The 19,882-nt window shown below is 41.0% G+C and overlaps 2 protein-coding genes across 4 annotated transcripts in view; one reads left to right on the forward strand and one right to left on the reverse strand.

Moving 5' to 3' along the window:
* The window catches only part of LOC119971307 (nuclear receptor coactivator 5-like), a 32,728-nt gene extending 27,017 nt beyond the window's left edge, over positions 1 to 5,711 (reverse strand). The window contains exons 1-4 of one of the 2 annotated variants that reach the window (XM_038806676.1): positions 5,618 to 5,711; positions 4,778 to 4,837; positions 2,287 to 2,348; positions 1,770 to 1,817 (exon numbers count right to left, since the gene is read on the reverse strand). In XM_038806676.1, the coding sequence (XP_038662604.1) occupies positions 1,770 to 1,817; positions 2,287 to 2,342 (104 nt within the window). In that variant the 5' untranslated portion in view covers positions 2,343 to 2,348; positions 4,778 to 4,837; positions 5,618 to 5,711. The other variant, XM_038806677.1, reaches the window with a different exon arrangement.
* An 86-nt stretch (positions 5,712 to 5,797) lies between these two features.
* cnep1r1 (CTD nuclear envelope phosphatase 1 regulatory subunit 1) lies at positions 5,798 to 19,247 on the forward strand. Of its 2 annotated transcripts, none has more exons than XM_038806678.1 (6): positions 5,798 to 5,892; positions 6,011 to 6,082; positions 11,053 to 11,126; positions 12,452 to 12,561; positions 14,251 to 14,305; positions 18,186 to 19,247. In XM_038806678.1, the coding sequence occupies exons 1-6, from the start codon at positions 5,865 to 5,867 to the stop codon at positions 18,225 to 18,227; spliced, it is 381 nt and encodes a 126-aa protein (XP_038662606.1). In that variant the 5' UTR covers positions 5,798 to 5,864; the 3' UTR covers positions 18,228 to 19,247. The 2 variants fall into 2 exon arrangements, with proteins under 2 accessions (XP_038662606.1, XP_038662607.1); XM_038806679.1 differs by having other exon boundaries at positions 14,256 to 14,305.
* Positions 19,248 to 19,882: the final 635 nt, after the last annotated feature.

A 19,882-nucleotide genomic window follows, 5' to 3' on the forward strand; every position in this document is an offset into this window, starting at 1 on the left:
TCAGAGTCATGAGGTCCCAGTTTGGGTTCACATTTGATTCTGCAGCCTGGATGGAGGTTCCAACTCTCTCCAAAAAGATCCAAAGGCCTCTGCGAGGGCTGATTCTCTCTCTCTCTAGCAAGTCTGGGTGCCTTTCTCTATAGACAGAAGAGGTTTGAAGTGAAACCATGTGCTGAAAGCAAGGTTTGATGTGAAATGTCTACACCGAAAGATAAAAGGCCTGAATGTGAACCTTGAGCTGAAAGCCCAGTTGGATAAGGAAAGCATCTCTTCAGAAAGCCTGATGTTTGTAAGTGCTGGAATGAATGAATGACTCTACAAGGAATGCCATTAACTGCTGTAAACCAGAGACTTGAGCGTGCTGCAAGGAAAGTGTGCTAAAAACCGCCATTGGAAGACTCATCTTTTGACCGTTATCCTTATTATTTTAGGGCAGCAACGACGAATCACACTACAGAAGGAGATAAATCACTTGGTTGCATTGTGTACCGAAAACAACCTCTCTCTAAATGTCGGAAAGACCAAGGAACTGATCATTGACTTCAGGAAGCACAGCACGACACACACTCCCGTCTGCATCAAGGGCTCCGAAACGGAGATGGTCGATAGCTTTAATTCCTGGGGGTCAGCATCATCAACAGTCTGTTCTGGTCCACTCACGTTGATGCAACAGTCAAGAAAGCTCAACAACATCTCCATTTCCTACGGAAGCTAAAGAAATTTGGCATGTCTGCATTGACTCTCTCAATCTTCTACAGATGCGCGATAGAGAGCATCCTATCCAGCTACATCACAGCCTGGTATGGCAACTGCTCGGTCCAAGATCGCAAGAAACTGCAGAGTGTGGTGAATTCAGCCCAATGCATCACTCAAGCTTGCCACCCCCACATTGATTCTGTATACACCTCCCGCTGCCTCAGGAAGGCAGATAGCATCATCAGAGACCCCTCCCACCCAGGCATTGCCTTCTTCCAGGCAGAAGGTACAGAAGTCTGAAGACCAGCACATCCAGACATAGGAACAGCTTCTTCTCTACAGCTACAAGATTCCTCAATGACTCCCCCTTGGACCGATCTGTTCCCTGTAAGAACACTATTCACGATGCTCTATGTTGCTCTTACTCATGCATTTGCTTGGTTTGGCCCCTTGTTCAGCACTGTAACCAATCACTGTTTGTCGATGTACTGTTTGTCAATGTTCTCTGTTGATTCTTCTTTTTGTCTACTATGTAGTGCCTTTTGACACTTTTACAGTCCTGGCCCAGATATGTCTCAGGAAATTCCAATGAATTTGTGCCTTGACAGGAGACACTTGATGGAAGTAAAACAAAATACCTCTAAAAGGGTTTGATACAACTACATTTTTAAATATCAATTACAATCACACTCAAATCTGAATGCAGAGGTAGATAGCATTTTTATATCACTAAAATGGGAAAGCAGAGGGTAAGAATTACTGTCCACAATGTAGTTAGAGTGGATAAAGCATATGGTGGCCTTGATTTGCAGTACTGTATTAATGATGGAAAATTAAATTCTCATCATTGAGGAATCAAGAAGCCATTTTGACCTTTACACAAGTTTTTAGAGAAACATATGCAACTCACTTCATCCATTGTCAGTGCCACATCACAATAACATGGAACCCTGCTCCTTCTCCACCACCCCAAAGTCCAGAGTGAAATTTTGATCCACTCTCCAGACCAACACAACATTACTACAAATGTAATTAGGCCATCTGGTTGTTAACCCAGGATAAACTTATCATACCTTGGTATGGATTCTCTTGGAACATTGTATTCTGCTGTTGCAAATGAACTGAAGGGAGAGAGAAGAAATAGACAAGATAAGCCAATCGCCAGGCCTTTGTTATAAAGTGTTTTCTGCAAATTATCCAAGAACCTCATTCTTTCCACTATTAGAGAGCTTTTTTCAGAAACAAAGACACAGGACAAGGTACAAGTCAAAAGTTGAAAAGAAAATGTGAATCAATTTTTCCGGACGTATGAAAATTCAATTACATCTGTTTGTGCCTACTAAATAGATTAGCGGTTTTTGAATCCTGAATTTGGTGTACCAATTTTCACGATAAAGGCATATTTTTTCAGAATCAGCTAGCAATACTGTAATTATTGACCACTAGATTAGGTTAGGGCTGTCAAACAAAAAACTCATTAAACTTTAGACATTCAGAAATATTTGAATGAAGTAATAGTCAAAAATTTAAACCTAGACATCTTCATAGACTTTTCTGGGATATCAGGCATTTAAAAAAAGTTTTCCTTACCTTCCATCTGGGCTGGGTCTGTGTGATGGACCTCCCCTGGGCTTTATCCAAGACATCTTTACCTGAAATAAAAAGAAAAATGGGGTAAGAAAATATTGCAATGCTTCAAAGTAGTAAATGGCTCTATTGACACGTGCTCCATTTGGAATTCATCCAATAACCTTAATTCCTTTTGACATATTTTTTGACATAGTTTAATCATAAAGGAACTGTGTAATACCAAAATGAAGTCAGGCAAAGAGCAGAATGCTAAATTGCACAATAAACATTAGATATATTAAAAAATCTATCATTCAAAAAAATTGGTATTATCAGTTGTGGTAAATACTCCTGCTTTCACTACAGCGGCAGTAGGGCATTACATCAATTCTGGAGCTTAAAACAAAATTGCTAGATTTGCAAAATCTTCCCAATCTAACATACTTTTCTGATATTGAGTATCTCATTGAATCTACTGAGCCAAAACTAATACACCAGCAAACAGGGTTTTCCAACTGTGAAATGATATCCATTTATAAATCTAAACAGGATCATAGAATCATCGAATTTACAGTGCAGAAGGAGGCCATTCATCCCATCAAGTCTGAACCGGCCATTGGAAAGAGCACCCCACTCAAGCCCACACCTCCACCCTATCCCCGTAACCCCCACCCAACCTTTTTGGACACGGAGGGCAATTTATCACGGCCAATCCACCTAACCCTCACATCTTTGGATTGTGGGAGGAAACCGGAGCACCCGGAGGAAACACATGCAGACATGGGGAGAATGTGCAGAGTCCGCACAGACAGTGACCCAAGCCGGAATCGAACCTGGGGCCCTGGAGTTGTGAAGCAACTGTATTAACCACTGTGCTACCGTGTTGCCCTTACATCCAGATCACTGAGCAAATATCCTTAGTGTCCACAAACTTTCTGACAATGTAACACTGAATAAATTTGGGTGTCTTGGTACACTGTCCATTTTCACATTTTTCAAATATAGCTTGTGCTATACACATGCAATTGTTGATATTGTACAGAGGCCACCAATAATTTATTGTTCTTGACAATTTAAATTAAATTAACTTCTGGACTGTATTGTTGTACAATTCATGCCTAGACATCAAATAACTGGAAATTTCCAATATTTGGTGGGATGGGGGAATTGCTATGCTGAATTCCTATTGTGTAGTAAAACTGAAATGTACAATTTCAGTCATTAGCAGTATCATGGAATCATATTTTGATTAAATCCCTGAAACAGGAACATTGCATTCACACAGTAACCAATACACCAAAATTGTTTTGCCTACTTGCTTCTTCGCATTTGTAGTTAAGATACTTCTCTTGCTAACCCCTCAAATTTCCTAAATGACAAGGCAACTTTTGCCAATATTTAGGATTCATATATCAAGAGAATCCAGGAAATTCACAAAAATGCAAGTTCGCTTTTTGCATGGAAGACTTCATCCCTCAATTTCTAGCTGCATCGGCACACCAAGGTGGTAGAGAAAAAAGTGAAACCCAAAGAAGCTGGCAGCCTACTATAACCCAAATGTGTTACAACAGTCCTGTCGTTTTAAAACGGTAGACCACAGCAAGAATTATGTATCATCTATCAATGGTGTTCTAGATCAAAAGCAATCTCTATTTCATTATCAGAACACTTCAATTGCTGTTAATTTTATATTTCATCTTATTGCTCACATTTTTCCTTTTGGCTTGTGCGCTTTTATTGTGAGTTGTACCGAGCACCCTCTTATAAGTCGATAAGGCATTCGACAATCTGATTTTCCATTGATGTATCCAATACTCCAATTCTCTTTTATCTACTATTTTCCCAAACCTCAATTAAAACTCTTCAAATTCTAACTTCACACAGTCTTTTGTCTCCAAACGATTCAGTCTTCAGTTCTGATTAAGCATTCACCCTTGCAACACCATGACCTGTCTTCTCTTCAGAGAAATGTGAATTACAACAGAGCTTTGGTAAACAATTATTTGAATGTGAAATATAGTTTGAAACTAGGTGAATGCATTCCCATTTAAAAGCTTAATTTCTGTATGTATATAGTGGAATTGTCAGTCTGTTTCCTTGAAAGCACTGATACAGATGGACACTGGTTATTCTCCTTCCAAATGACTTTTTTTTTAACATACCTAGGCAGCAAGGATTAAAAAAAACAGCCCAGTGGTCCCTGACTCTCCTTGCTCAAGAAATACCAAGACCAAATGTAACTGCTCTACAGCCAACTACACCACCCAAGAATTCAATTTGTTTGTACTGCAAATTCTATTGCGATCAACTAAGAGACTGAAGGTACCCAAAGTCGTCATTTATCTTCAATAATGATATACTTATCTCTTGACAACAAAGTTGGAATGGTGCCCAAATCAGGTGCAAGGTTACATGGATTTTAATTAATCAGTACAACTTTAAGATTGTCAAATATATCTCAGCCAAAACAATGCACATTCATAGGATTAGAACTATAATCAACACAACTCACCTTCCAAATGAATAATTATAAAGAAGGGGACTTCTCAATTTACACTGCTGATTCTTCAAGCTTTAACAGTAGGAACCAAAAACAGAGATTAAAGTGGTGACAGAAAGAGTGTTAAACATATATGCTAATCTACTCTTTCACTTAACAGATTTGACTGACGTGAGAATCTCTAGCATTTTGGGAGTGTTTTTATTTCGGATTATCAACATTTGCAAATTTAGTGTTTGTGAAATGCACCATCTGAATCGCTTTCTGTACGTTTTGTTTTTTTAAAAAAAAGGGGAACGAAGGGAAATCGTTGACATTGTGCGCGCGAGTGCATCAAGTTAAAAATAACCCCTCCGACACAAGGCGAGTATCACGGCGCTGACTTCGGCGGCGAGCTAAAAAACATAAACAAAATGAAGAGATTCGGTCAACCGGGCGCCTTCACAACATGGCCACCGAGTCTGGGCTGAGTAAAAGTTTGGGATGTCACCCTGGGTCAGGGGAGACCGAAATAAATCGGACCCGGGGCCCGAAGTGAAGCCGCCGGCAGGCCGAAACGAGGGAGGAGGAGGCGGCGGCGGCGGTCGGGCCCAGACTGAGTGAGCGGCCACGGAGCTTCCGCCTGGGACAGGAGCGGCGGCCGAGCTCGGGCCTGCCTGGGCCTCGCCACCATCCCAATTAAACAAAGGAACATTTCCAGCCACAAAATAAAGACCTGAGGCAGAGGACGGCGACGCAAAACTAAAATAAAATGGAGGATCAGCGGCCCATGTGACGGCGATCCTGCGGAGGGGGAGTGGGGGGGGTAGGGAGAAACCTTCCCCCTCAGATTAAAATGAAACCACGATTCACCTCCTCCTGCTCTCGCTCTCCTCAGTCGCCAACCTGAACCGGAGACGGAAACACACACGGGGAGCTTCACATGACCCCCTCCTCCCCGCCCCTTCGAATCATCCCCACCAATCGGGGCGCTCCTTACATGGCCGCCGTCAACACCCAATCAACCGTGGCCTTTGGAGAGGGTGGGCGGGGGAGAGAGCAGAGGGTCACGGGGTTACTGTGTGCGGGGTGGGGGGAGGGGGAGAGGCTAGTGGTTGTGATGATGAATTCCCTGGAACAAGCTGAAGGTAATTGGGGGATTGGGGGGGGGGGGTGGGTTGGTTATAGCGGGAGGAGGGTATTCCACAGCCGGTTATACTCCACAGCAGCCTGGCAGATGGAGAATGTGCTTGTTTTGTGTTGCAGATCTCAAGGCTTTCGAGAGGAGGCTGACCGAGTACATTTCCTGCTTGCAGCCGGCGACGGGACGGTGGCGAAGTGAGTATCCGGGGTGTGTGGCCGCTCTCAGTGAGAGGGAGGGGGCGGAATTAGCGGTGGAGCTAGTTGTTTACAGTTGCACTTCCAGATGTGTTAGTGGCGGGTAGGTACCCCCATAGTATCAATTCGGCTGTTAAAATATTAAAGGAAGACATTGTGGATGCTGCAAATCTGAAGTAAAAACAAAAAATGATACAAATCTGAAATAAAAACGATGCCAATCTGAAATAGGAACCAAAAAATTATGTATATCTGAAATAAGAACCAAAAAAATTATGTAAATCTGAAACAAAACCCAAAAAATGATGCAAATCTGAAATAAAAACACAAAATGATGCAAATCTGAAATAAAAACACAAAATCATGCAAATCTAAAATAAAAAAGCACAAAATAATATGATGCAAATCTGACAACTGATGCAAAACTAGGCGGCAGGTAGCACAGTGGGAGCACTGTTGCTTCACAGCTCAAGGATCCCAGGTTTGATTCCTGGCTTGGGTCACTGTCTGTGCGGAGTCTGCACGTTCTCCCTGTGTCTGCGTGGGTTTCCTCCGGGTGCTCCGGTTTCCTCTCTCAAGTCCCGAAAGACATGCTGTTAGGTAATTTGGACATTCTGAATTCTCCCTCTATACCCAAACAGGTGCCGGAATGTGTGACATGGGGCTTTTCACAGTAACTTCATTGCAGTGTTAATGTGCTACTTGCGACAGTAAAGATTATTATTAAAAGCAAAATATGGTGCAAATCTGAAATAACACAAAATGATGCAAATCAGGGTGGAACGGTTGCGCAGTGATTAGCGCTGCTGCCTACGGTGCTGACGACCCGGGTTCGATCCCGGCCCTGGGTTACTGTCAGTGTGGAGTTTGCACCTTCTCCCTGTGTCTGCATGGCTTTCACCCCCACAATCGAAAGATGTGCAGGTTAGGTAGATTGGCCCCACTAAATTGTCCCTTAATTGGGGGGGAAATAAAATTGGGTACTCTAAATCTATTTAAAAAGTAATGCAAATCTGAAATAACACAAAAAAAATGCAAATCTGAAATAAAAACGCAAGAAGATGCAAATCTGAAATAACAACACAAAATGATGGGGACAGCATGGTGACACAGTGGTTAGCACTGCTGCCTCATGGCGCCAAGGACCCGGGTTTGATCCCGGCCGCCGGTCACTGTCCGTGTGGAGTTTTCACATTCTCCACATGTCTGCGTGTGTCTCGCCCCCACAATTCAAAAAGATGTGCAGGGTAGGTGAATTGGCCATGCCCCTTGATTTGGGGGGGGGGGGGGGGGGGGGGGGAGACTTGGGTACTCTAAACAAAAAAGAGACATAAAATGATGCAAATCTGAAATAATGACAAAAATTATGCAATTGTGAAGTAAAAACACAAAATTATGCTAATCTGGAATAAAGACCAGAAAATGATGCAAATCGGAAATAAAACACAAAATGATGCTAATCGGAAACAAAGACAAATAATGATGCAAATCTGAAATAAAGACACAAAATGGTGCAAATCTGAAATAAAGACACAAAATGATGCAAATTGGAAATCAAAACACAAAATGATACAAATCTGGAATAAAGACACAAAGTGATATAAATCTGAAATAAAGACACAAAATGGTGCAAATCTGAAATAAAGACACAAAATGATGCAAATCGGAAATCAAAACACAAAATGATACAAATCTGGAATAAAGACCAGAAAATGATGCAAATCTGGAATAAAAAACAGAAAATGATGCAAATCTGGAATAAAAACACAAACTGATGGTCTAACCGGAAATGTTAACTGTGTTTCTATTTTTATAGATCCTACCATATCTGCAGATTATTTCCAGCCTTTCTGTTTTTTATCTTCTTAAATGTGCTATAGAATCCAAATGATCCCTACAGTGCAGAAGGAATCCATTCGGCCCATCAAGTCTGCACTAACCTTCCGAAAGAGCATCCCACCTAGGCCTACTCCTGTGCCCTATCCCTGTAACCCTTAACCCCATCAAACCTGCACATTTTGGGACACTAAGGAGCAATTTAGCCTGGCCAATCCACCTAACCTGGACAGCTTTGGACTATGACCTGCACAGCTTTGGACTATGGGAGGAAACTGGAGCAACCATAAGAAACCCACATAGACACAGCAAAAACGTGCAAACTCCACACAGGCAGTAGATTGCTTTATATCTGGGGAAATGTGATCAATTGAAAAAGCCGCTGTCGTCACATTGATGCAGTACAGCACCTTGCTTTTCTTCATGTATAGCAATTGATATAATATACTATTAAGGTAGCAACTGCAGGAGAAAACAAAATCACTAGGATTTGGCGACCCTGGCTTTGGGCATCAATATTGTACAGTACACTGTCTACACAGTCAAGTATTTAAAAAGTCAGTCACGAATCATAGAATTTACAGTGCAGAAGGACGCCATTCAGCCCATCAAGCCTGTACCAGCCTTTGGAAAGAGCACCCTACTCAAGTCCCACGCCTCAACCCTATCCCCGTAACCCAACCTGACCTTTTTGGACACTAAGGGCAATTTAGAATGGTCAATCCACCTAACCTGCACATCTTTGGACTGTGGGAGGAAACCAGAGCACCCGGAGGAAACCCATGCAGACACGGGGAGAACTCCACACAGACAGTCACCCAAACCGGGAATCGAACCTGGGACCCTGGAGCTGTGAAACAACTGTGCAAACCACTATGCTACCGTGCCGCCCCGAATGACTAAGAATGTTATTTGGGCCTGGTCTCTAGCAACTTTATATTTCTTTTTTTTTTAAATGCAGAGTACCCAATTCATTTTTTTCCAATTAAGGGGCAACTTAGCATGGCCCGTCCACCTACCCTGCACATCTTTGGGCTGTGGGGGCGAAACCCACCCAAACACGGGGAGAACGTGCAAACTCCAGACGGACAGTGACCCAGAGCCGGGATCAAACCCGGGATCTCGGCGCCGTGAGGCCGCAGTGCTAACCCACTGTGCCACCGTGCTGCCCTAACTTTACATGTCTAAACTAACTTGCTTAATCATTGCAGCAAGCAGAGTAATCAGAGATTGGCATAACAAAGTTGCCCAAAGATAATTGAAAGTTTTTTAAAAAGAACAACAACTATATTGCAATAGAAGGGAAGACAAAGTCTGCCTCCAGTCGCCCTGTGATCTGCAATTTAAAAATATGATGGTGGCAGGAAATGATCTAGAATATCTTGGGTTATGTGGTAATTCAGTAGATTAGACCATAAAGTATAGGAATATAATTAGGCCATTCAGCCCATTAACTCTTGGGTTCCTCTTTCCTCTTAAACAAATTAAGGATTATTGTAATTGCTTAGCTGTGCAATGTCTGGAAGGATGTCTAATTTCAGTATGTAAGATACAAGCTAATGTTTAATTGAGTGTGCATAATCAATGTAAGCCATATCGATCAGGAAGGTCCAAGGTTCAATCCCTGGAGCGCCAGTGTCCCTCATTATGGATGGGATAAATCAGCTAGGATTTCTGCTCCTTAATAACATTTGCAAAATCATAATGTTGTGCAGCATGGTGGCACAGTGGTTAGCACTGCTGCCTCACAGTGCCAGGGACCCAGGTTCAATTGTGGCCTTGGGTCACTGTGTGGAGTTTGTATGTACTTCCCATGTCTGCATGGGTTCCTCTGGTTTCCACCGACAGTCCAAAAATGTGCATGTTGGGAGGTTTGGCCATGATAAATTGCCCCTTAGTGTCTAGGGATGTGCAGATTAGGTTATGGGGATAGGGGGAGTGGGCAAGGGTAGAGTGCTCATTTGAAGGATCGGTGCAGACTTGATGGGCTGTCTGGCCTCCTTTTGCACAGTCGGGATTCTATGATTCTATGAAATTCACATAAGGCAGGATTAGATATTCCTGTAATTACCCACAGTCCTGAATGGCTTTAAAGGTCTATTTTTGATCAATAAGCCTTTTGAGGTTGATGACTGAATCATGGCCACTGGGGCAAAATAACAAAGTTCAGCAATGCCATAGGACAAAACCCCAGGAAGGTCAGGATTTCAGAAAGATTTTAGAAAAGGAATTGTTTGAAACAATCCATAAAATCTTATCAATCACCTCCTAAATCTGTGAAATGCCATTCTTTGAAAAACCCAGCCAGGTTTGTAATATCAGGGAGGATTGGTTAAGTCACCCATTGTACTAGATACACACAAACTGTAGTCAGATATCACAAACCGTAGAATCACTTCAGATAGATTTCTGACTTCTCACTAGCTCCTTTACAGTTCTGTGACTTGAAATGAACAATACCCAGTTCTGTTCCCAGTTCCTCTTTTTCCTTTAACTTCAGGCTCTCTCGAAACGTCTCGTAATTTCTCTAGTTTCCTTATGTAGCTGTTCTTTCAACATCTGGCACTGGCATTTTAAACCATTACTCCATTGTATGGCCTTTCTTCTAGCAAAGCTGAGAGAGACAATCCCTCTAGCTGCCTGACACCAATTGCTGTAGCTTCCAGCTAAAACTAAAGAACAAAGGGAAGCTCTTTTCCTGAAAAGGGCTTCTAGCTGCAAAGCAACTATTTTTCACGCTGTAGTTCTTCTATCACAGTTGGAACCTAACCAACCCCCCCCCCCCCCCCCCCCCCCCCCCCCCCACACACACACACACACACACACATACAAATATCATCTGTCCAGCATGAATCTAACTGTAGGTCCCTTCCAGGCACAGAAACATTAAATTAAACTATATCTTCTCATGTTTATCAAAATAAATATAAATCCTTTAAAACTACCTTTGGTAGCCAAACACAATGAAGAGAAATAGACAAAGCTAACTTCCAATTCAAAATACAATTTCTTAAAGTAACTATGATAAGTACATTTAGAAATTTACTTTCCTTGGAATTTAAATCTCTGCTATGTTACTGAACCACATCCATGAAACGAAAATTGGTAACTGGAGTTCAACTTCTTGTTTGCAGTGATTCTCATAGTTGTTTCGGTATGTACTGCCACAGGTGCCTGGAATTGGTTGATAGATCCTGAAACACAAAAGGTAATTTGAAGCTTTTATACTTGTACTTATTTAAAATTGTCAAAATGTTATGTTTCAAACAAATAAATTATGCTTTTGCTGTTTAGTGGTGGCTGTGGAGATACACTTTCAAAACATTCAGTAGAACTGTTTTCTGTTTAATAACAGCTTGATCAGTTATTCTTTCGCATTCCTCCAAGTTTCAGAAACGGGCTTTATTTGAAAAAATTTATTTTTCAAAAATATGCACCATCAGCATCTCCAAAAGTAAGGGATTATAATTCACTTAGTTTTCTGGCACTTTGTAAGCCAGGAACTGGTTTTAAGAAACACTACGTGATGGTATTAACCTTTTGTAAGTCTTGTGCAAAATGATTGCCTTGTTTTGTTTCAAGTGCCCCAAACCATGCAGATTGTGTTCACTTGGCCTGCGTTTAGATGTTGCCTCTAATTTCTTTTTTATTGTTGATCTAAATCTTCCAACTTTTGAATTATGAATTCATGATCGGGTTACTGGAAAATAACAGTCAGCCTTTGATGTTTAATTTGAAATTATAACCTGGTCTTCCAGAATAAAGGAAATGGCCAAATCTTCAGATTTTCTGTTTGGAATCTGATTTTTTTGATTTGTTAATTGGCTGAATGACTGTGGCATCTTATTTCAGTGATGTATTAAACAATTCAGGCTGCCTTTATGTCAATCTTTTCCCTTTGCTTCTTTTGGTTAAAACATGTGTAAAGAGAAATTATTCCCAAATTTTTTTGCTCGTTCTATGCTCCATGTGAAAGCAATAAAAGTTCTGGGAGATTCTACAGCTTTGTTGGGCATAAAAAGGAGTTTTTAAAAATCAGTAAGCTAAATTAACATGTAATAGCTGCCTATAAAGTTTTGTAACTTAAAACATCTGTCAGGTTTCTGCTAATGACCTGGCCCAGAAATATTTTATCCCCTCCTGCCCAATTTTTGAAAAGGTTATTTTAATTAGTGTTCGTAAAATTTAAATTTGTATTTCTAATATAAGGGATTCGTAAGACAAGTTAAGGTCAGAATGTAGCAAATTTTTTAATGAATTTAATGTGTAGGCGTGTTTCTGTAAACTGCGTGTGGTATGTTGCTGACTTGTCGTCAATTACCTTGGGGAGTCTGTAGTTCCCGTTGCATTCTCCATGGCCATGACGCAGTCAATCAGACTTGACTTGCCAACTAATCAGCACCCTTTTCTCCTGTGGTGTACATTGTTGTGATTGTTTGATATTTGGCATTCTTGCATTTGTTCTGATGAAGTGCAAGACGAAAGCATCAACAACCTGTTTCTTACTTCAGCAATACTTTTTCATCTTTTTAGGTATCGTTTTTCACATCGCTGTGGAATCATCCATTCTTCACCATCAGCTGTATAACTCTTATTGGTTTATTCTTTGCCGGAATACATAAAAGAGTGGTTGCACCATCAATGTATCCTTTTTTGGTATAAGTTATAGGTTTCCTTTTCCCATGATCGATATGTTTTTCCATGTGTTGTTTTACGCTCAGAGTGAGTGTCCCAATTCAGTAACTCCAGCAGCAAGCTTGTTGTATGTTTAAAAATAAAGTTATTTATTATGACAGATCTGCTCCAAAATTAGCACCGTGTTTCACTCGCACATTTCACACACACAAAGATTAGATTCAGATGAAGGTACAATACTGTTGCAGCTTATAATTATCTCTGTCTCTTCGGTGGCAGGCCAATACTTTAGATGTAGTTGATCAATTTACGTGTCGTATTTCCATGAGATTGATTCTCAGGTGAACTTTAACTAGAACAGGTTGAGGAATTCTTTTCTCTGGTAGGAACTCCCACTTTCAGGGTATTGCTATTGATTGCCATGGCTACTTGGGTGACTTGCAGCTAGTTCAGTGGTCTTTGGTGGAACTCTGTCTGCATGCAGCTCGCTGGTTTACAAGTAGACAACAAAATTGTTCCCTCATCATGTAACTTCCACAAGTTCAAAGTCCTTTTTCCAAACAAAGGGTGGTGTGTATATTGATTCCAATCGTCTGGTGTTGTTGCTTGTCATTTTGAGATACACCCAGCCTACTTTGGATCGGCAAAAACTATCATTATACAATAGAAAGGTTGACAGGATGTATTCACTTCTGTCTAATCCACATAGAGCTTTGAAGTCTCCATTTATCCAGAATGAAACTTGAGTCTGGTCAGCTGGAATTCAAAAGTTCCTTTGTGTTGATCCATCCTTAAACAAAGGATTGTGTGAATACCCTGGTTGGTTTTGAATGTCCATTTAGGGGCAGCACGGTAGCATTGTGGATAGCACAATTGCTTCATAGCTCCAGGGTCCCAGGTTCGATTCCGGCTTGGGTCACCCACTCTTTTGGGTCTGCACATCCTCCCCGTGTGTGCGTGTGTTTCCTCTGGGTGCTCCGGTTTCCTCCCACAGTCCAAAGATGTGCAAGCTAGGTGGATTGGCCATGCTAAATTGCCCTTAGTGTCCAAAATTGCCCTTAGTGTTGGGTGGGGTTACTGGGTTATGGGGATAGGGTGGAGGTGTTGACCTTGGGTAGGGTGCTCTTTCCAAGAGCTGGTGCAGACTCGATGGGCCGAATGGCCTCCTTCTGCACTGTAAATTCTATGAAAAAAAATATTAAATTAACTATTCCCTTGAGATTTAGATGCTGACGGTCACATGATTTGCAGCAGCCATTTGAATGCTCTGTCCAGTTTGTTAAAGTACTGACTTGAAATTCAAAATCAAATTGCCGTCAATGTGATTTGCAGAATTAAATCATTGTTGCGATGCCTATTCAAATGCTGTGTGTTTTAAAATTAATTTAGTTACCTTCTGCTGTGATGGGTCTTGTCTTCACTTAGTGCACTGATGCTTTTGAATGTTTAGTCGATTATTTACTATTAAACTGAAAATTGCATATTTAATAAGTACTGAACAGCCAACCTTCTTTAATTTTGTAATAGTTCTGCAGTACAGTTTCCTTTACTACAGACTGCTGAATGATTTGTCATTTTTATAGAGTTAATGAATCTATAATTTCTTATGCAGTCTCTCCCAAAAAATCAAGCCAATAGAACGTAACTCCAGTTTTAATTGATGAATAATTTGATTTTCCATAACCTACTGTTTGTAGTATAGCTGCAAGATGTCGAACTGTTTTAGCAGAGTACAATATGTCTTGTGATGATGTAAGTATTTATTTCCATAGCCAGAGTGCCTAGAAAATGTACATATAAATTGCAAGGGTTTTAAGTTGAAGCCCTCGCTGATTTGAGTCGAATTATCATTTATATTTTTAGTATGGAGCACAAATGTTTTGAATTGTCTTATATTTTCTGCTTTTTTTCAAAAGCCCTTTTCTATGACTTACAGGCATTGTATGTATTTTCTTTGTGTAAATTTTTCTATTTTAAAAAAAGTTTTAAACTTTCGCCAGGGTGCATGAGTAGTCAACAAATTAAGGGGACAAGGAGGTGAGAAATAGTGCATAGTTTAACCAAGTTTAAGAGTGAGAGTTGCTTCTGATTTGGAAATGTCTACTATTTTTACGTGTCTTGAGTTTGGTTAACATCCTTTGCTACAAAGCAAAAGTGTTTTTAAAAAAAATACATTTCAAGTACCCCATTATTTTTGTCCAATCAAGGGGCAATTTAGCATGGCCAATCCACCTAACCTGCACATCTTTGGGTTGTGGGGGTGAAACCCACGCAGGCACGGGGAGAATGTGCAAACTCCACACAGACGGTGACCCAGGGTCGGAATCGAACCTGGGTCCTCAGCGCCATAGGCAGCAGTGCTAACCACTGTGCCACCGTGCTGGCCCCAAAACAACATATTTAAGGACTTCGGTCATTTTGTGAACCATTCTTCTGAGCAGAAGTCGTTAATGTAGAAAGAGTTATAATTCCCCTCTGACTTTGATTTTATTAGCAACTACAATTACTTAGATTTGCTGAATTCTATCAGTTTAACTGCTATGGTGAGCTTCAGCAGTGCATTTGTTATCAAAAATAGCTGTAATTGACTCCAGGCTAGCCATAAGCAGCGCTGGAACTGTTATCTTTCAAATTAGTCAAAGCCACAGATCTAATTGCTGTCGGGGAATAGTTTAATTCAGAGCTTGATATTTTGCATCGTCCAGTACATAAAACAATATGATTTTTTTTTGTCAATTGTAGAGGAAGAGATCTCTTCACTTGTGTTTTCCAAATATCTTGTTCCTACACTCTTTTCCAATTTTCAGTGTGCTAAAATAGGAAAGCAGCAATATCACAATTATTGTTCGTCATTGGGTTACTACAATTTAGGGGCTGGTTTAGCACAGGGCTAAATCGCTGGCTTTGAAAGCAGACCCAGGCAGGTCTGCAGCATGGTTCAATTCCCATACCGGCCTCCCCGAACAGGCGCCGGAATGTGGCGACTAGGGGCTTTTCACAGTAACTTCATTTGAAGCCTACTTGTGACAATAAGCGATTTTCATTTCATTTGTTACTGGACGAGAAATAAAATGCACCGAGTTCTTTGACACTTCCCACCACGAGGGGTTAGGGAGCGGCCTCCTCTATTTTAGCTGCCCCCAAAAGTTTTCCACCATCCTCCGCCTGCTCCACAATGACATGCAAGACCTGATCCTGACCAATGGACCCACCACAGATTCACGTTCGGACTGGGGTCAAGCAAGGCTGTCTCATCGCACCTACGTTCATCTCGATCTTCCTTGCTACAATGGTCTATCTCACCCTCAGCATCCTCCTCGCTGGAGTGGAGTTGAAAGATAACAGTTCTACAAGAAAAAACTACAGAAAAAAATGGGAATCTGTTAAACCTCTGCCACCTGTAGGCCAAGGATCAAAGGTTATCTCATCCTCTGTCATTGTGTAGATGAGGTCACACCTCACCAAGCTATTGTCAGCACCTTTACTGAGGCGTATGATAGCGTGGGCCTTACACTAAACATCTGTAAGACATAGGTCCTCTACCATCCAGCCCTGCCATATAGCACTGCACCCTCCCCCAACGAGGTTATCAACCCACATTGATACCGTGGCAACATGGACCACTCTCCATACCTTGGGAGCATACTGTCAACAAGGGCAGACATTGATGACTAGGTTCAGTGTGCCAGCATAGCCTTAATTGATCTGAGATGGAGGGTGTTTGAAGATCAGGATGTCAGACCTTGGCACCAAGCTCATGGTCTACAGAGCAGCAGTCATAGCCATCCTGCTATATGGCTCAGAGATGTGGACTATGTACAGCAGGCACCTCAAAAGCATGGCGAAATACCACCAGTGCTCCCTCTACATGATCCTGCAAATCCATTGGCAGGATAGGCACACCAATGTCAGTACTCTCACTCAGGCCAACATCCCCAGCATCGAAGCATTGACTAGGCTTGAACAACTCCACTGGATGGGCCACATTGTCCACCAGCCTGCAACGAGACACCTGAAATGAGCACTCTACTCGTAGCTTTGACACTGTAAACGAGGCCAGGAGAGCAGAGGAGACGCTTCAAAGACACACTCGAAGACGCCCTGAAAAAGTGCAACATCCTCACCAATACCTGGGAATCTCTGATCCAAGATCGCCCGAAGTGGAGAAAAAGCATCCGGAAGGAGCTGAACCCCTCGTGTTTAATCGCCGGGAGCAAGCTGAAGCCAATCATCGTCAATGAAAGGAACATGTGGCAACGCAGGCACCCCACTCAACCGTTCCTCCAACCACTGTGTGCCCCACCTGGGTCACTGACTGTACGTTGTGCCTTGGCCTCCTCCGTCACCTGAACTCATTTTTAGTGTGGAAGCAAATTATCCTCAACCCCCAAGGGACTGCCTGAGAAGAAGAACAATTCTTACTGGATGAAAAATAAAATTTACCTTTAATTTCTTTAAAAAAAAAATAATTTAAAGTACTCAATTTTTTTCTTCCCAATTAAGGGGCATTGTAGCATGGCCAATCCACCTACCTGCACACCTTTGGGTTGTGGGGGTGAGACCATGCAAACACAGGGAGAATGTGCAAACTCCACACAGACATTGACTCAGGCCGGGATCGAACCTGTGTCCTCAGCACCGTGAGGCAGCAGTACTAACCACTACGCCACTGTGCCGTCCCTTAAATTAATTTTTCAGTTCCAAAATTTATACTTTTCTTTAAATCTCCCTGTTGCAGAAATTCAGTGAAAACTGAATCTAGTCCAGCAGTTACTAATGTGGTTCACTTGACCCACTTCGTCTTTTGGTTAGGAGTCAAGACCAACTACTAATTGTCACCTGTCACTATCAGAAGATTGCATCTGTGGTCCCTAGCTCTTAACAATATTTCAAGAAGGAAAGGAATTTACTTCTTCACACATTTATTGTTATCTATATTTGTAGTAATGCTTTTTAAATTGATTTCCCATTGTTTAGGTTACTGATGCAACTAACATCCAGGAAAGTGTCAACCAACATTTAACAATGCCAATTTTTGGATACATTTACATTACGACTAACAGTAGGGAAAAGCAGTTTCATAATGATACTACAATTATAATGTAAATGACACCTCATTCTGGAATCAGGGCCAACCCTAATCTGACAGAATGAGAGAATCATTGAAAAGTGAGTTAAGCAGAAGTAGTGTTGAATGGAGGAAGAGAGAGAGCAGAACACAGATGTGGAAAGGGGAGTGGATTTTTAGTGGATTTAATACTATGCTCAACTCCTCAGCTTCATAAGCATAAGACTTTGGGAGTTGTTGGACTTCATGCAAGAATGTTGAGAACCAATTAATGCAACAGTTTTGTTTAAATTTATTGACAAGAATAAATGGGGCTTGAGGTCAGTAGGTATTCTCTGATGTCCCTCTTTGAGTGTTGCATCTATGGTTTTGGTCCTTTTTAGCTTTCATTTATTTGTAGGATCATGTTACACTGACTCTTAACTGAACAGCTAATTAAAACAGATTCGTTAAAATTATTGTAAGTATTTTATGCAGTATATCTTCTGTGTTTTATATTTATAAATGTTTGGAAAATACTTTCTGTAACTTTAATTTTAAAAAAAATCTGTTTCATCTTTCTAGACTGGAAAACTAATATTAAAGCCCAGGCCCCATGTCCAATGACAAATCTACTCGCCAGTTCTGTGACTCTTTGGAAAAAGTGGAAGCAACTTCAAATGCAACACTGCACAAATCCACTGATGCAATTTTCCTTTTGTTGTCAACATCCACTATTTTTGGCTAGCTAAAGCTCCCTAAAGCAGAAAAAAATCTTCAGCAACAGAAGTGCATTTTATGAAAAATCTAATGTTGTGTTGCAGCCAATGAGTTAGAGATTTTGGATAACGTGGTAGAAAATACAGTAGTGAACTTGTATTTAAATCTTACCAGGTCACTTTAATTTATTAGAAAGTTCTAGGTTCTTATATTTTAACTTCTGGGTTGGACCGCTCATTTTATTATTAATAAGCTTTTGTAACTATTTTGTGACTCAAAAAGTACAACATCAAGGATTTAAAAACTATGATTGATTTTCATTGTGAATTGGGCTGAACCAGATCAAGAACTGATCCAACAAGATTGCTAAACCATTGTTTCATGCCTTTATTCTTCCAATCCATTACTTTTCCTTCATACAGATGCTTTTTTACATATAAGTTATGAGAATGTTCTGTTGCTGAGTTATTTTTTTTTACTGTTCACCAATACGATTTATGAGGCATCTGTACCCTTATTCCATTGAGACTGGAGATGAATTAGAAATGGATTACCAGTGTTTTGGGTGAGAACTTGAATCCTTCAATCTGCCAAATTGTGTTGTGAATGAATCTATTCATAGAAAGAGATCATTTGTTTCATTTGTATTGCAAACGATTGCATATAACGATTCTAATTTTACTTCTCAATTATGCAGCCTTGTATAACCATGTGGAAATGAACTTTTCAATTTTGCAGTTGTTTATGTTCCCTTGCATGGCAATTCTAGAACCTATTGCAGTTCTACTTTTGCCTCTTTGTATTTTAATGACTTGAATGATTTAAACTTTTAAATTTTAAAAGCATCATGACTTTGTAAATGTTTTTCAGGCACTTGAATTTTGTAGGCCTGTGTACATAGCAATAAACAATTTATATGGAAAAGATCGAGAAGACTTGTCGTACAATACCTCAGTAACTATTTCCAGACTTCCATTTGCTCTTGTGACATCTTGCCCTGACTGCACTTCAAAAAAGACCTCCCTCCCTCAAGACCGACCTCCCTCCCTCCAGACCTCCCTTCACTTCAGACCTCCCTCCCTTCACTTCAGGCCTCCCTTCCTTCACTTCAGGCTTCCTCCCTTCCGACCTCCCTCCCTTTCCACTATTAGTAGCTGAACCTCCTGCGACCCAGCCCCATCTGACGGATTCCCCAACAATAATTTCTGTTAACACTTCCATCTTTAAATATTCTCTCAAATATCCCACGTCTTTTCTTCCAGTGAGATTCTAGTTTGCAATTAACATAAAAGAATCAACACTATAATTTTAAAGGCCATGTGGCATAAATTTAGAGAAGAAAAACATTGCTTCAATCCACAGTGTGTTCAGAATAAAATTTAAGCAAATTGGAAGTTCCCAGTCCTGTGCTGCAAAGCACGATCAGTAGATTACCTGCTTCCTGTTAACGGTAAGAGAGACCAAAATTTAGAATTTACTGGAAGCGAGTGGAGATGAGTGAGCAGAGTATTGGGTGATTAGGGTTTGATGAGAGTGAGGACAAGGGCAGTAGAGCTTTGGAT

Source organism: Scyliorhinus canicula, chromosome 9 (assembly GCF_902713615.1).
Source record: "Scyliorhinus canicula chromosome 9, sScyCan1.1, whole genome shotgun sequence".
Lineage (NCBI taxonomy): Eukaryota > Metazoa > Chordata > Chondrichthyes > Carcharhiniformes > Scyliorhinidae > Scyliorhinus > Scyliorhinus canicula.